General features: G+C 41.6%; 1 protein-coding gene across 1 annotated transcript in view; it reads left to right on the forward strand.

The window, feature by feature from the left end:
• Positions 1-14,190, forward strand: part of sardh (sarcosine dehydrogenase) — a 34,955-nt gene extending 20,765 nt beyond the window's left edge. The window contains exons 12-21 of the mRNA XM_070924712.1: positions 886-969; positions 1,264-1,377; positions 1,873-2,011; positions 3,942-4,055; positions 5,300-5,447; positions 8,201-8,294; positions 10,229-10,391; positions 10,506-10,674; positions 11,265-11,400; positions 13,851-14,190. Of these exons, the coding sequence (XP_070780813.1) occupies positions 886-969; positions 1,264-1,377; positions 1,873-2,011; positions 3,942-4,055; positions 5,300-5,447; positions 8,201-8,294; positions 10,229-10,391; positions 10,506-10,674; positions 11,265-11,400; positions 13,851-13,979 (1,290 nt within the window). The 3' untranslated portion in view covers positions 13,980-14,190. The remainder of the gene's footprint in view (positions 1-885; positions 970-1,263; positions 1,378-1,872; positions 2,012-3,941; positions 4,056-5,299; positions 5,448-8,200; positions 8,295-10,228; positions 10,392-10,505; positions 10,675-11,264; positions 11,401-13,850) is intronic.
• The last annotated feature ends 1,537 nt before the right edge of the window (positions 14,191-15,727 follow it).

Consider the following 15,727-nt stretch of genomic DNA (forward strand, 5'->3'; position numbering starts at 1 on the left):
TCCAACCCTCGGCTACAAGCCCATTAGACCCCTGCTAATCACTCGTCGAGGGCCATCACCTAGCAACTAGCCTTCCTACTGTTGGAGAGCCTCAGATAAATGTAGGGGTGGCAAAGAGAAGAAGAAGAAAAACTGAAAGTCTAATTATTCTTTTTTAAAGAAGCTTCTTTTCACAACACCGGCTCTTGCTCCTAATCACGACTGCATGTATTATGGCTAAGAGGTACTTAAGGAGTTTGATCTGTCCCTGTGCAAATAATGAGACTGTCTACTTTTAGGAGGCGATACGAAATTATTTCATAGCACAAACAGGCCATCTCTGACACTGCTGCTCACACGTTTTCTCCACCTCGGTAGCACGGATGGTAAATATAGCTCGTGTGGGAAGTTTTGGCAAGAGACAGCTAGCTGCCTGCTAGGAGGAGAGCATAGCAGAACATACCTACCAACTGTGGGCGACTGTCAATTCTAACAAGGAGGATGGTGAGAGCTGAAATATCTTACACTGGTCAAGAAATCAAGAATTAACAAGTGAACTATATTGGCAAAGGTTTGCACTAAAAAATAGGGTTTTTTTAACCAATTTCTCCCATGTTAGATTGATGTAATACTTATTGTTTGCTTGCAAAGTCCCCATAACAACTTCATAATATGTCAGTGTTGTAGGGAGAGCTTGCAGTCAAAATGGCCTTGAGTAAGACTGTGGTTGCTGTGGACATGAAGAGTGAAGTTGCTAAATATGAGAATACATTTAGGACAATAACATTTTGTGAACTCTGGCACATGTTTTTCGTGCAATGACTCCAAAGTAAACGCTGGACAGTAAACACTCTCCGCTGCGTGGCACTCTCTTAGTTTGTCTTTATGTGTGATTGTTTGTCTTAGGTGCTGACGGAGCAGGGCTGTGTGTTCCAGGAGAGACATGGCTGGGAAAGACCTGGCTGGTTCAACAAAGACGCGCCTGCTCCTGTGAGAGACACACACACACACACACACACACACACACACACACACACACACACACACACACACATATATATATACTGTACACTAACACATACTCACTCAGTTGGAAAGACATAAACAATTAAGATGCAAATTATTTCACAATGCTGGCTGGATAGCGACTGTTGGAACAGATTGACTGCCAATAATGGACGACACTGACACAGTTTCTGGCCCAATGCTTTGTCCTTCTCTGTACTTGGAAACGCTGCTGATGAATTAGCCTCTAACTATTTGTTTGTCTGCATTATTGCAAAGGTTAAAGACTATGACTACTATGGAGCTTACGACATGAAGAAGAATGTGAACTACAAATACAATGAATTGCTGGGCAAAGAGTACACCTTCGACTTCCCTCCCCATCATGACGTGGTAAGCGTAAAAGTTTGTGTGTGTGAACATGTGAGTCATTCAGTAGAACAGTGTCATTAAATTGCATGCAACTTCCCGTTTTGTCAAACAACTATGGGCCAAAAAAACTCCCCCAGATGAGTATGAACACTCTCTGAAGGCTCCCATGAGGAAGGGGAACATGTGTCCTCATGGGAAATAACAATCATGGACAACTGACAGTGGTGAGAGTACAGTCTGTGAGGTTTATGGTGCATGAAGTGCATACCAAACTAACGCAGCAGCTCAGAGGACACACCACAAGGGGAGAATTACCAACCTTGACGTCAGAACCTCTTTATTAGTTCTCCCTTTAATTTCACAGTTGTGATGAATGTTTCCTTCAAGGATCTGGCTCCAAATATATACAGTCATCTTAGAAATGTTTGGCAAAGAGAGGACGACACTTTTATTTAATGTCAGGGTCACTTTTAATTGGATGTGTGTGTTGTTTTTTTTTTTTTTTTCAAAATGCAGATTAAGAGCGAGTGCCTCTCATGTAGACATGGTGTAGCCGTGTTTGACATGTCCTACTTTGGAAAGTTCTATCTCACTGGACCAGATGCCAAGAAGGCGGCTGATTGGCTGTTCACTGCTGATGTCAACAAGAAGCCAGGTCAGTCTGCTGCACTAAGAACATACACACACACACACACACACACACACACACAAATGCACAGACACAGACAGATGGGAGAAAAGATTGACAGAATGAAGAGGGCAGATACATGGACAGAGGGACTAAACAAGATGCCAACACGTGAGCAAAACAGTCCACTCTTCCACAAAATCTCAAAATACCACGAACACTAAATGCCAGTATATTATAACTTTTAAAAGTCACCAAACCGACAGTTCCAAATGCTCCAGATATTCTTATCTCCACTTTTTTCACATTCCTACTTCATTCTCTGTCCGTTTTCACTGCTGAACAAGATAGATCGCCTCTGTGTTGACAGCGATATCCTTTCAGGAGCTGAGATCTGTCATGTGACCTGTGTGGCATTTGAAAATGTCTGATTTTGGTGACTCCCAGTGGGACCACCTCACAGATCTGATCCATGGACACTGAATGAATAGGCCGAATGCAACGCATAGCCTGCACTAATTCTGGAACAAATAAAAAAATGATTACTGTCATAATAATTTGAAACAAACAAGTCTACAGATGAGGGGCTTTGAAGGGGAACTCCACATAGGGAGGTCCTCTGAGGTCACAAAAGATACAATAAAACTATCACAGTGATTTAAGTAATGCCATATGTTAACAAGACACCAGGGGGCAAGAGTCATTAAAAAGCATATATAACGTCAAATATTTATAACGATCAAAAACTGATAAATAAATAAAGTGGAATATCAGAAATACTCTTTATATACTGATTGTTTTTCATGCCATGAGTACATACATCCTAGAGACATATACACATACAAACAAATAAATAAGTTAGAATGATACATCCTGACTCATATTACGGACTGTACCAATTTAGACCGTTCTTTTTTTGTCTGTCTCTTGTTAGATGGATTAGAAACCTTCTGTAATTAAAGTAGCTTGCACAGCTGGTGTTAAACAAGGACATGTGTTTGCCTGTGTGATACCTGTAAATGCATTTATTTTTTCTGTAGCCTAGTTTGATTGATTTCCTGTGTTAACATCTACTTCCACTTTATTATCATCCACTCATTATGACCAACCAGCTCTCACCCCACTTACTAAGGTAGATTTTAGTGACACATCATCTGATATTGTTTTCTCAGCCTCTTTGTCTGTCACTCTCCCTTTCTTGCTCCCAATTCTCAATATACAGCAATTACAGCAGCCACTCTGAGAATATTTCATGTCTCAGCAGGCTGATTTCTGCCTCGCCTACACATTTACACACCGTTTTCTTTAATACCAGTGACGGGATGAAACTGTAACATCCGTCAATCATTCAAATGAGAGATGACAGAGGGACAGCCACATGTCACTATAGCCATCAGCTCATTTGGCCAGTGGATGACTGAAATGTTATTATTTTGTCTCTTGTGATTATATGCAGACTTCATTCATTAGGGAGTAATTTTCTTGATGTTCTCGTTATGATATCTTTAAGTGATGTTCTCAGCAATCACTTTCACTGGGGTTCATATTTCAGTCGTTTCCTTGGTAACTATTTAAGAGAAAGATGAGGTTCACGTGTTGTCAGGGTGAGTGTATTCCCTGGAGGCAGAGATTGAGAATAATTGCCCCTCTTAAAAACAACAAAGTTGTGAAAAAAGTTTAAGTACATTTGAGTTTATTAAAAATTCATTCTTATTCGCACACAGGGGCCACACACACACACACACACACACACACATACACACAGTCACACAAAAGCTTACAAACTGGATTACTCACAAAGAATCAGTTACAAATAGAAGATTGACCTCAGATTCAGGTTCATTTTTTATTCTAATATTTCCATCAGCTCGGTTTCAAGAGACTGCACACTTTAAATTGGCCTACAAAGTCTGCCATGAGAATTAATTGTTAATGCGTATGATTGTGTGTGTTTCAGGCTCCACTGTGTATACCTGCATGCTGAATAAGAGAGGAGGGGCGGAGGCTGACCTGACAGTGAGCAGACTGGAGCATGGTGCTGCCAACCTGCCCCTGGCACCAGAGTCCAATGGTGAGAAACAGAGTGTATATCTATTGCTCTCTCTGTTATTTAATTCTTCTGTTTATCAATCTATCACTGTTGTGTTTTTTCATTTTAACTGTTGTATTTTTATCTGTTGCTGGATATATCTGTCATTCTTGTTTTGGATTTATTGTTGTTTTGTGCTATTCTATTTATTGTTCTGCCTCCCAGTCTATCTATCAGTACTGTCAAGTCAAGTCAAGTCAGTTTTATTTATATAGCCCAATATCACAAATAACAATTTGCCTCAAGGGGCTTCACAATCTGAACACCATACAACACCCTCTGTCCTTAGACCCTTGATTCGAATCCATAGACACCTGGAAAGAGGACAGGCCACGCAAACAGAGGGAGAGAGAGCCATGATAATGTGCAAACAGGGAGAGAGGGAGATAAATGGAGAGGCTGAATCTCCTGGGGGACGAAGATCCAGATCAACGAGTATATGAGGCACCAAAAGCCGGGAGAGACGGCCGATGGTCTGGCACAGAGAAGCCTGAGTGCAAGAGAGGAGAAGGAGGAGAGGCTAGGAAGAGGGAGATAGGGAGATGAGGAGGGGGTGGGGAGACGTGCAGCTTGGCAACCCACTATATATCTGTTATCTTTACTTATTATTATTATTATTATTATTATATCCTTTTCATTTTTTTCAGTTCAATCTTTCGACTCGATCTTGTAGCTCTACTGTATGCATCTATTGTTGTGCTCGCCATTCAGTCATTTTTCCTACTTTGCTATGAACAGAAGGCTATGTCCTCATCCACCATTTTTTTTTCTCCTTCACCAGAAAGTCCAACCAATAATGAATAGTATGAATAGAGTGGGGTTCTCAGGGGTTTACATAACCGCAGTGTCTCCAGTTTGAGCCCAGATGGGCCGTTGTTGCATGTCACCCCCAGGGTGCACACAGATCAGGAAAGTCAAATCTATTCATTTAAAAAAACTTCTTTCTTAGGTGGGAAGCTGCAATTAAAAGCCATGATGTGGAAAAGTTCCTGGTGCCCGATTAATTATGTTATCTTGACGCGTCCTCTTGAATATATCCGTACAAAGGTAGTTGAAAGTAATACGGCTGTTTCAACTTATTTTGCCAAAGTACATGTAATGCCTGTCATTTAATTATTGTATCTTTTGTTGTATTTTGATGTGGCTGTCGATTTATGTGCTTTGTCAGTTGTTGTATTTGTCTGATGTTCTATCCATCATACTTCCTTTTCCTGCCTTTTCTCCAGGTGATGCATACTACCTGGCCATCGGAGGAGGTGTCGCCGAACACAACTGGAACCACATTAGAACGGTTCTTCAGGACCACGGCTTTCACTGCAAGCTGACAGACCACTCTGAGGACATGGGGATGATCAGCATCCAGGGACCCAAGAGGTGGGGAAAGAAAAGAAGAGAGGGAGGGAGGAAAAGGGATATAATGAACGGAGACATTGTCATGATTTATATATCCAGGTGAGAAAAGGATAAAAGGAGTGAGTGAGGGCAAAGAGCGGTGGAGAGGAGAGGAAAAAAAGAAGAAGGTAACTGATTGGTCTGAAGACGGGTTATGATTCACATCCTGGACACAAGAGGTGGGGAAAGTGAAAAGGCAAGCTGTTGGATCGATAAGAGGAGAGCAGGTTAAGAGCCCATTCTCAAGACTTGGCCATAGGCATAAGCGGTGAGTGAGCGCAGGGACTGAAAACAAGACACAGAAGCAGAGAGGTTCAAGGGTAATTCTGCAGTTTAACGTAGCCATCAACTGTGATAGTGAGTGATAATGATAAAGATTACTCGCAGTTGTGCTTTCTGTCTCAACAACAGTTTACGCCATGGGTTAGAGGTCAATGGGTTTATGTGTTGTACCTGGCAAGACCCGTCACTATCTTACCTGAGTCATAGGAGGACCTGTCCGTGTAAAAGCATAAGAAGCCTCATGGAAGCAAGAGCAACTGGATTCAAGCCTGTATGGACCCGAATGCGACATAATCTAAAATGAATCTATGGTTGAATGGATGTTATAATCAGCTTTATTTTAGCTCATAGTGATCCATTAAAATATGCTCTGGATCGGGCCCAACACCAGTTTTTTGGGATTGGCTCAGGAGATCTCTAATGTAAACATTTACCAGAAAGATGAGGTTCACATTTGTGGTTTTGGTTGAACTGAAACTTTGGTGATCCATAAACTTTCCATTTAGTGTCATCATCAGGTCAAACATTTGATTTGTCCAATACTTTACCATTGTATAATACTGCCAACACCTCTGGTCACTTTGTGTGAGATGTGTTTTTGTTGTCTTTCACTGTTAACAGTAGTGACCGTTACCTTTGTAGGATACCATATTATTCATTTTGTAGTTTTGCAATTCTTGGGAAAATGACTAACTGAAACCTAAACTGAAAATGTCATAATATTCTTTCTACCATCATCCATTCATTTCTCGAAAATGGTACTGCACATTTGGACATGAGATGTAGTCCAAGCTTGTCACTTTATTCCTGCTTCCTACAGCCTCCCTTTTGTTTTCCACTCAAAGAGCAAGCCGGGCCACCTTTTACCTTTTACCTCTTCCCGACCCCCCCCCCCCCACCTGCACCTCGCTATCTTCCGTCTTTGTTCTTCCTTCTTACCAGCTGCAGGGTTAGGCCACTCTGATCTCTGTGTGGGCTTTGTCGATTTCTTCTCCTTGAGGCTTTCTCATCTTCTGTTCTCCTAAGTTTCTTTTCTCTCTATGTCTCTTTATATCTTATTCAGCTCCTTCTCACTCTCTCCCTCCCCAGTTACTTATTCTCAGTGTCCTCTTCGCCTTTTCAGATTTTCCTCTCCCTCTCGCTTTCATTGCTTACGTCAAACCTGAAATCAGTGCGTCACTAGCAGCAGTAGCCCAATATATGTGTGTGTGTGTGTGTGTGTGTGTCAATAAATTAAACAAGATTGGCATCTGTATTGCATCCCTCTGCACAGCACAGTAATGATTCTCAGCTCCTCCTCATTGTTTCTTCCACATATGAAGAATTACAGAAAATCAACCCTCCAATGTTTGGGTTTTGTTTTCTTAGCAACAAATTGATCTCATTTAAAGCTTGAAGAGAGAGGAAATTATGCCGTTTATGGAAATGCATTTGTCTCTACTTTTCTCTCCCAAAGATGTCTCTTTCAATTCTCTGGATTGAATTGACGATTTGGCAGCATGCTCCAAAGGGTGAAACTGGCGCTTTGTAATTATGAACCTTATTTATAATATATGAAATTATGCGATATCCTGTAGGCGAGCTCTGTCTGTCTGTGCCTGTGCCTGTGCCTGTGTGTGTGTGTGTGTGTGTGTGTGCCTGTGCGTGCGTGTGTGTGTGTGTGTGTGTGTGTGTGTGTGTGTGTGCATCCTCTGATCCACAGCTGAGAGCCACAGTTAAGTGGCAAGTCAGAGGAACAAATTGGTGGTTGCTAGACTCCCTCACCACATACACACACACACACAAACAGAGCCATTCACTGATTATATATTGCTAATTGGCCTTGTTCTCGGGCTCTTGAGTTCAGTGAACAAAGTGTTGCTTAAAGGAGGACAGAAACTGTCTGCAAGCATCAGCCTGCGCATCATAGTAGCACATACTGCACTCATGCATGTATGCAAGAAATGTTTTATTCACATATGACTGCACTCGCATACGCACATTTCTACATTCAACTATGACCACATCGATTGCTTTTAGAAAAAAGGGGCACCCACACAGATGCACAAACATGCACAGTGCACACAAGCGTAACCTGAACCCTTCCCCAAATATCTTCAACCCTGGCTTCCTGCCACACTGATGCAAAAATATCTTCCAGAAAAGGCCTCTACCTGCCCACTCACCAACATACAAGTAGCAAAGTAAGCTAAACTTAGTCCTTTTTTTCTGTTGACTCATCTTTATGTAATATTGATTTTTAGTGTGTGTGTGTGTTTGTGGGAGAAGGAGAGATGGTACATTTCTACAGCAAATATAACAGGTACTGCTGTAGTTTTGTAGTAATGTTTTCTTGACATATTTAAAAATTTGAGAATTACAAAGCATACAGATCAAGCATCTTTCACCAGCTGCACAGGTGCAAATGCACGACCCCTGTTTATCATGTTTGCATGTTTTCTCTTTATGTGCAGTCGAGAGGTTCTTCAGGAGGTGTTGGACACAGACCTGAGCAACGAAGCTTTCCCCTTCTCTTCCCACAAAGTTGTCAACGCAGCAGGGCATCAGGTGAGAACATAGACACACACACACTCTGTGCCTCAACTCATTTCTACAGTAATTGGATGTGGTACATTTGTCAAAAATAAACAAAATGTAAGTTATTAAAAACAAATCTATGCAGATAACATGCTGTTGAGTGAAACTGGTCTATTATTTCAAAGATTCAGTCAAGAGAGATTGTGTGTGTGTGGTGTGTGTGGGACAGATGGCATGTCTCAAGGCGTCCTTACTTAGATATCAAGTCTGTCCACATGTTTTGTTTTGCCTTCTATCTATTTCTTCCCCTGAGGTCTAACAGCTCAATACAAAGTTTATAGCGCTGTTGTTTACAAGCACTGGGAAATCATATATTTATATTTAGCTGTATTTCTCATTCAGTTTTCTCACAATAATGCTGTAAGGTAATGTAGCCTGTCAGGTTGACCTCTACACTGTTCCTGGCCTCAGATCAAAACGAGCATGTTGCACTGGCACACGCAGCGACACATATGTCCACACACACTCTCGCTCTGTCTTAGTTGCTCTTGCATGAATTATGCAACGCTCCGGTGATTGCAGTCAGCATCTTCTCACAGCTCTGCAGAAGTGTTTGTGCGTGTGTGTGTGTGCGCGTTGCTTGTGCTGTGTTCCAGCTGGTTGCTGGCCTCGTCTGGGTGACATTTTAATGGCTGCACTGCTGCGAGAACAGAGCTCTCTCTCTGCCCTCTGCTCCCCTCATAGCTCATTAGACACTCTCTGTCTCTCTCTCTCTCTCTCCTCCCAACTCGCCAGTTGAAGCGAGTGTGCTGGCATGCATGTTAGGTCGTATGAATTCATGTTTATATGCATATTTGTACTTGTGTCTGTGTCTGATGTGTGTCTGGTGAATGTATGAGTGACAGGGTGCATGAGGCATGCATGTGTTCCTGTGTGTTTTTAAGTTTGTCGCCTGTTCATCTGGTGGTGTGTGCGTTGTGAATAAGAGCAGGCCTACATGTACTGTCCTCCCCAGAGTTTCATGGTGTACATATGGGCCCAGGGTGATCCCTGGCTGGCCAGATGGCCTGGCTGTCACAGCACCCACTGGGGAAAGTGTTGGAGAGACTTTTCTCTCTTCATTTTTCACTCCCTTCCACATTTTCTCACTTGCTTGCTTTCCTTTCTTCCTTCCTTTCTCTTATGTTTTTCCTCTTCATTCACATATATTTCTTTGCATCCCCACCATTCTGGTATTCTCACAATGTTTCTTATAGCCTGACAGATACAGGAAAAATCTTCAACCGGAATCGTCTCAAACCCTTTAACTTTTATGAAATTAAAAACAAAAAATAGAAGCTGTTGTTCCAAATTGCATAGCATGCCGGATCCACTTCTTGTCATCCTGCTGGCTGACCTGTCAGCCATAATACATTAAGCGAGGCTGTAGCATGCTTTTGATTTAACTTGTGTTCATCCTAGAGATGTAGGAGAAAACGCAGGAAGACAGTTTCTGCCTGCAAGTTTCCGAATTGCAAAAATCAAACAACAAGATACGCACTGTGCACTTTTCATGGATTTCCACTATAAGATAAACAGATTCTAGTTGCATGTAATTGCTCAGGGGACTACTTTCTGGGTTTACTTGCAGTTGGAAAGACACGTTTTTGAGATGATATCTGTTAAACTGAGATTTTTTTGGAAAGCTGTGGGAGGCTTTCCAAAAACTGCTCATTTTGGTCCCTGATGTTTTTTAATGTCTTTCAGGACTTTAAGCATTTTGGACACAACATTCATTTCTAAAGGGAGATTACAGTTTCCTTCTTTGTGCACTTTATCTTATCTTTCCATCTATTCCATTCTAATTCTGTTCCGCTGATTTCTGTGTTTGTGTGTGAGTGAGCACAAGCAGAGGCATGGCAGCTTGGTCCTCTACATGCCTCTCTCGTCTCTCTAAGCCTCCTCTCTATCCCTCTCTCGTCCAGGTGCGAGCTATGCGTCTGTCATTTGTCGGCGAGCTCGGCTGGGAGCTGCACATTCCCAAAGACTCTTGCCTTCCAGTCTACCATGCTGTCATGGCCGCTGGTGCAAAGCACGGCATCATCAACTCAGGCTACAGGGCCATCGACTCACTCAGCATAGAGAAAGGTAACTTTTAATAAGACGTCATGACTAGATAATCCTAACATAACTACAAATCCAGCTCAGGTGGAGGTTTACGGAAATGTAAATAAAACAGTTGACTTTGATCCTCTTTATCAGGGTACAGACATTGGCATGCTGACCTTCGCCCAGATGACACACCTTTGGAGGCGGGGCTAGCCTTCACCTGCAAACTGAAGAGTTCCATCCCGTTCCAGGGCCGTGATAGGCTAGAGAAACAGAAGGAGGAGGGGCTGAGGAGGCGCATCGTCTGCTTCACCATTGATGAGTCAGTTAAGAGATTATATGCTAGTTAGAAAGAAATTAATGAAATGTCTTTACAGCAACAGAAAATTTGAACATTGTAGAAGAGTGAGAAAAAAATGAGAGAACAGAACCTTTAATGTTAATGCATTTACCAAATGTGCAGTGAGTAAATGTAATACTGATTTAAAAAAAAGGCCATGTGTATGCCTGAGCCCCCCATATACTGTGTAACAGCTTAATGGAATATTACTAAATTCCCTTTAATTCATTTTACTTGCTAGATTTCTTTAGCAATTACAGACCAAAACTGAAACATTTCTGTCTTTTTCTCCTAGATTTTTGTCTGAAAACGCATAAAACATTCAAAATATTTGACTTAATTTAGATTCTAAGCTGTAATAACACCAACCCATGGTTTGGTTATTATTAATGTTTAATCTTCAGCTGTAGGATTACATCCTCAGATGAGATGAGGAACCTGACATGTATTTTTGTGCATGATGGTCAAACTAAAGGTAAATGTTTTTCTCTGCTCTTGACCCTGAGAAACAGGGCATGTGTGGTGTTTGTTTGAGTATAGCTAAACATTCTTTCTCTCTCTCTCTCTAACAGGAAAGTACCGATGTTCGGCCTGGAGGCCATTTTCCGTAACGGCGTTCCCGTTGGTCACCTACGGCGTTCTGACTATGGCTTCTTTGTTGACAAAACTATCGGTTATGGATATATCCGCAACCCTGATGGAGGAGTGGTAAAAACCTCAAACACTTGCACATATACCTATACACTGTGTGTTGTTTGTCGTAATTTTGTCATTTTGTCTCATATTCTGCCTTATGTTCTTAAATCAAGAAAATGTTTTGCCAGCGTTGTGAGATCCTACAAATTTTCTGGGAATCGAGTAGAAATGTGCTTCAAAATCTTGACTGAAAAAGGCAGATTCCTGCAAGAGCATTAAGAAAACATCTTGATTCTACAAAATTCTTGAAACAATTTGCAAGCATATTTGTTTGTTTGTTTACAATTTGAGAACTCTATAATAGACACATTTTTATATTATTAGCTTACATTAGCTCGGGCACACCAGATGTAATTTTCCTAATGCTTGAAATGAGTACATACACCTAACCAGATAAACATAGGACTATATTTGTGTGGTCGTGTTTTATCAACGTGATCAGTCTACTTTTTTTAGGTACTTCAGGTATTATCAATTGTCAGATCCCACCACTCACCCTACACTGAACAAAAAGTTTTGTTGGTCAGCATACAGTTTTTGGTGTGTTTCTCTCCCAATAATAGCACACACACACAGAATAACAGATGGAGCATCAAACAGGAGGCAGCAAAATTATTGGTTGAAGTGGTGTGCTCAAAAGCAAAGACATTTTTTTTAGATTCTGAAAAATAGAACAATCCTTCTGTGATTTGTCAGAGTATTTAGATCTGTATCTACGAGTGTGTTCTCAATAGACACACATGCTGTGTGTGTGTGATAGCATGTCTGCCTTTGTGTTTGTGCGTGCTCATTGGTTTAATATCCATCCCCGAGTCGTGACCAGTGAAACAAAGCGGATTGACCGTTGGCTTTGTCGAGCACTTCAGTTTGGAAATGCACTCACACAAATGCGGACACATTTGCACAAAGACACACACACACACACACACACACACACACACACACACAGGTCTATGGGATGTAGTCTCCTGTCACTCAGCATTACAGATCACATCTCCTACAATCACATCACTGGCTTCAGCAGAAGTGTGTGTGTGTGTGTGTGTGTGTGTGTGTGTGTGTGTGTGTGTGTGTGTGTGTAGTGTCTTCTCTCCTAAGCAGACCTACATGTAGAGAGCCATACAAGTGTCTGCACTCCCCTGCATGCTTGATGTCTCTATATCCTTTTTCAATTCACCATCAGGCGCTGCACATGGTAGTGGTGTTTGACAAGTACGTGTTTCCTGAAAAACAAGTGGTTGTACTGTTAAGCTTGTGTGTACTACACCACCAAATAATGATGGGCAAGATAGTAAATTGAAGTAAATTCATTCAAGTCGGAGTGAAACGGCAGTTATAGCGTCTTAAACTTCGTCAGGAGGGTATCAATAAATGTACAAAACAACGCAAGAATGATTATTGTGACATTTGGCATTTATCAAGCGATAACAAGCGATACGATAAAAGACAGTTGACACGGGAACTCAGGATCAGAACTTGGAATATGTATTTCTTATGTCCCTTAATGAATTGAAACTGATTTAGGAACACTTGACTAAAACTTGGTATTTATATATAGAACAAACTTCATTTTACTGGTATCATTGCGTATCTGTACTCTATCAGTGATATTAGCAGCATGTTGCAGGGCTGCTGTTAAGAAACACGGACTTAGAGAGGTTTGTGAGGGAACTCTGAATGCAGCCAAATTCAGGTACATTATGGATCCTTTTGTTGGTTGATGTAGCTGGCCTTCAGTCTCAGATCATTGTAGTGGGTGTAACACTGAGACAAGGGCATCGACGTCGGTCCTGGTGATCCTTTTTCTGTAATGTCACACAGCTGTAGATGTTTTAAGCCGGAGTGAAGGCGGCTTTGTCCCTGAATAAGGTTCTTGGAGCCTTTGACCACAACATTGTTCCCTCTAAAGCCTCCAACATGGAAGAAGTAAAAACTAAGCAGTGAGAGAGGTAGGTGTGTGTGTGTGTGTGTGTGTGTGTGTGTGTGTGTGTGTGTGTGTGTGTGTGTGTGTGTGTGTGTGTGTGTGAGAGAGAGAGACAGAGTGACAGATCAGTGGGAGAACTGCAGGGAGGGAAAAGGGAGTCAGTCAGTGAAAATTAGCTCTCCGGGTCACGAGGGAGCTGACATTGACTCATGAGTGAATGAATTGCTTTCAGCGTTTTATAAGTCCTGCGCTGTTCTCTTCTGTCAGATAGGAACGCCGTAAAATTGTCCGTTCTGGAGTGCTGTGCCAGTTGGGAACACTATTTTTACGGAGTGCGGATTAATTGGTCATCTCATTTTCACTCTCTGTTTTAATCTCCACGGTCCTCCTCATCTCCCAAAATTTTAATTCCCTCCCCTCTCTCCTTTTCTTGCTTGTCTCTTTTTTTTGGTTTCCTTGCCTCTCATTTTTTACCCCATCTCTCTCTCTCTCTCTCTCTCTCTCTCTCTCTCTCTCTCTCTCTCTCTCTCTTTATCAGGTCAGTGCCGATTTCATAAAGAGCGGCGAGTTTACCCTGGAGAGGATGGGAGTGACGTACAAGGCCAAGGCCCACCTCAAATCTCCTTTTGACCCTGAGAATAAACGCATCAAGGGCATCTATGCTTGAGAAGGACCGCACATGTAAAAGCCGTTGGAGAATGAGGCTGAGAGTGGTGCAACTGTTCATATTATATCTGTGATTTGGTGGGAATGGAGGGGATGTGGTGGTGACTGATCTATATCAAGATATCAAAGACGTGCTGATTTGAATTGTTGTTAAGGATGCTTCAACTCTGCTCCACATTTGTATACCCACTCTGTGTTTGAGAGTCACAGTAGGCGTGTTTCCATTGAATTGTCAAGTGAATTTTAAGTGAACTTTGAAATGTTGCAAAAAAGAAATGCAAATTAAGGATGTTTCCATTAACTGGTTTGGAGCGAATAAACTATCGGTAATCAAATCATTTTTAGCCAGTTTTAGAAATGAGAACTAAACTGAACAATCTTTGTTTGTGTCAAACCATCAACAGTCTAACAAGCTAAATCACAACGGGGCATTAATCTGAAACCTCCACTGAAAACCATGCAAAGCCTTTATGCTGGATAAGTGAGCAAGTCTTAATCTATTTTTATAAAGAACTAGCAGCTAGCATAGCACTGAACCTGAGGACAATGTTAATTACCATGATTATAGGTGTGATGGTAATGTTTTATATGAAGCACATATGCTACGGTCACTGCATATATCATGATACAGTAATTATTCTATTCAATTTAGAAATAGTTTAAAATAACCATACCACGCTTCATGCACAGAATTTACAATCCGACTCTCCTCCTCCTTGTTTTCTTGTCACTCTCTTCCTTTGTGGCGGTTGGCAAACCAGCTTTGAGGTACATTACTGCTACCAACTGTTGTTGGTAAGAAGTGCTGCTGCCCACATCACTTTACCTTGAGAGGCAGCTTGATTTGCAAGATCACGCAAGAATCCAACCCTGGATATATAGCAGAGACAGCTCCCACGGTGAAAATGGTATTGCCAAGTCTCTACCGGTGGGCACATTTCTACCATCGCACAGTATATACCGTCATATCACGCCACCCTAGTTGCCCCTAACCAAAGTACTGGTAGTAGGGCTACAAGAAATAGCTACAGATGCATTTGTGTATAAAGTAAATACCATAAATTCTCAGTTAGTGACCAGGGCCTTTGTTAAGCTGAAGAGAAAACTAATATATAATAACTAATATTAGAGTCCAGCCATTAATTCTAATTTCGTCCTTTATAGTGCTCTACATCATATGTAGCTGTAATATTTCATCTATAATTTATCCCATCAGGCCATAGAGTACAGTATTGGGGAATAAATGTATTGTCAAACCACTAACCCTTCAGGCAGTTGGGCTCAGATTACAGTGACTGATGTTGTGCTGATAACAATGACTAAAAACAGAGTTTTACTTGCCTGTATGGTATCTAAATCTTGGGCAGACAGCCTGAGTGTTTATCTGAGTTGCGGGGAAAGAGAGAAAAAAACACCCTGAGGCAGACAGTAGCAGCCGGGGACCAAACACTGCTGGAGAAAAATGACAGAAAAAGACAAGAGTTATCAGAAAGCAGCTGTTGCAAGAACTCCTTTGTTTTCTGATCCCTCTCCCCCGTTGCTTTGCTCTGCGGTGATAAACTGCAAACTTAGTTTTATTTTTTAACAGATACATCGTTGTTTAATGAGGCTATCTAACAATTCAGGCTTTCTTAAGAGCTCTCACTTTGTCTTGTTTCGCTGTTAAATCAAACACAACATTTTGTGCATCTGCTTCACGGTAAAGCCCTTCCAGCAGATCAGAGGGCACAATCGCTTCTCCCCTTTTTC

This window comes from Enoplosus armatus, chromosome 18 (assembly GCF_043641665.1).
Source record: "Enoplosus armatus isolate fEnoArm2 chromosome 18, fEnoArm2.hap1, whole genome shotgun sequence".
NCBI lineage: Eukaryota > Metazoa > Chordata > Actinopteri > Centrarchiformes > Enoplosidae > Enoplosus > Enoplosus armatus.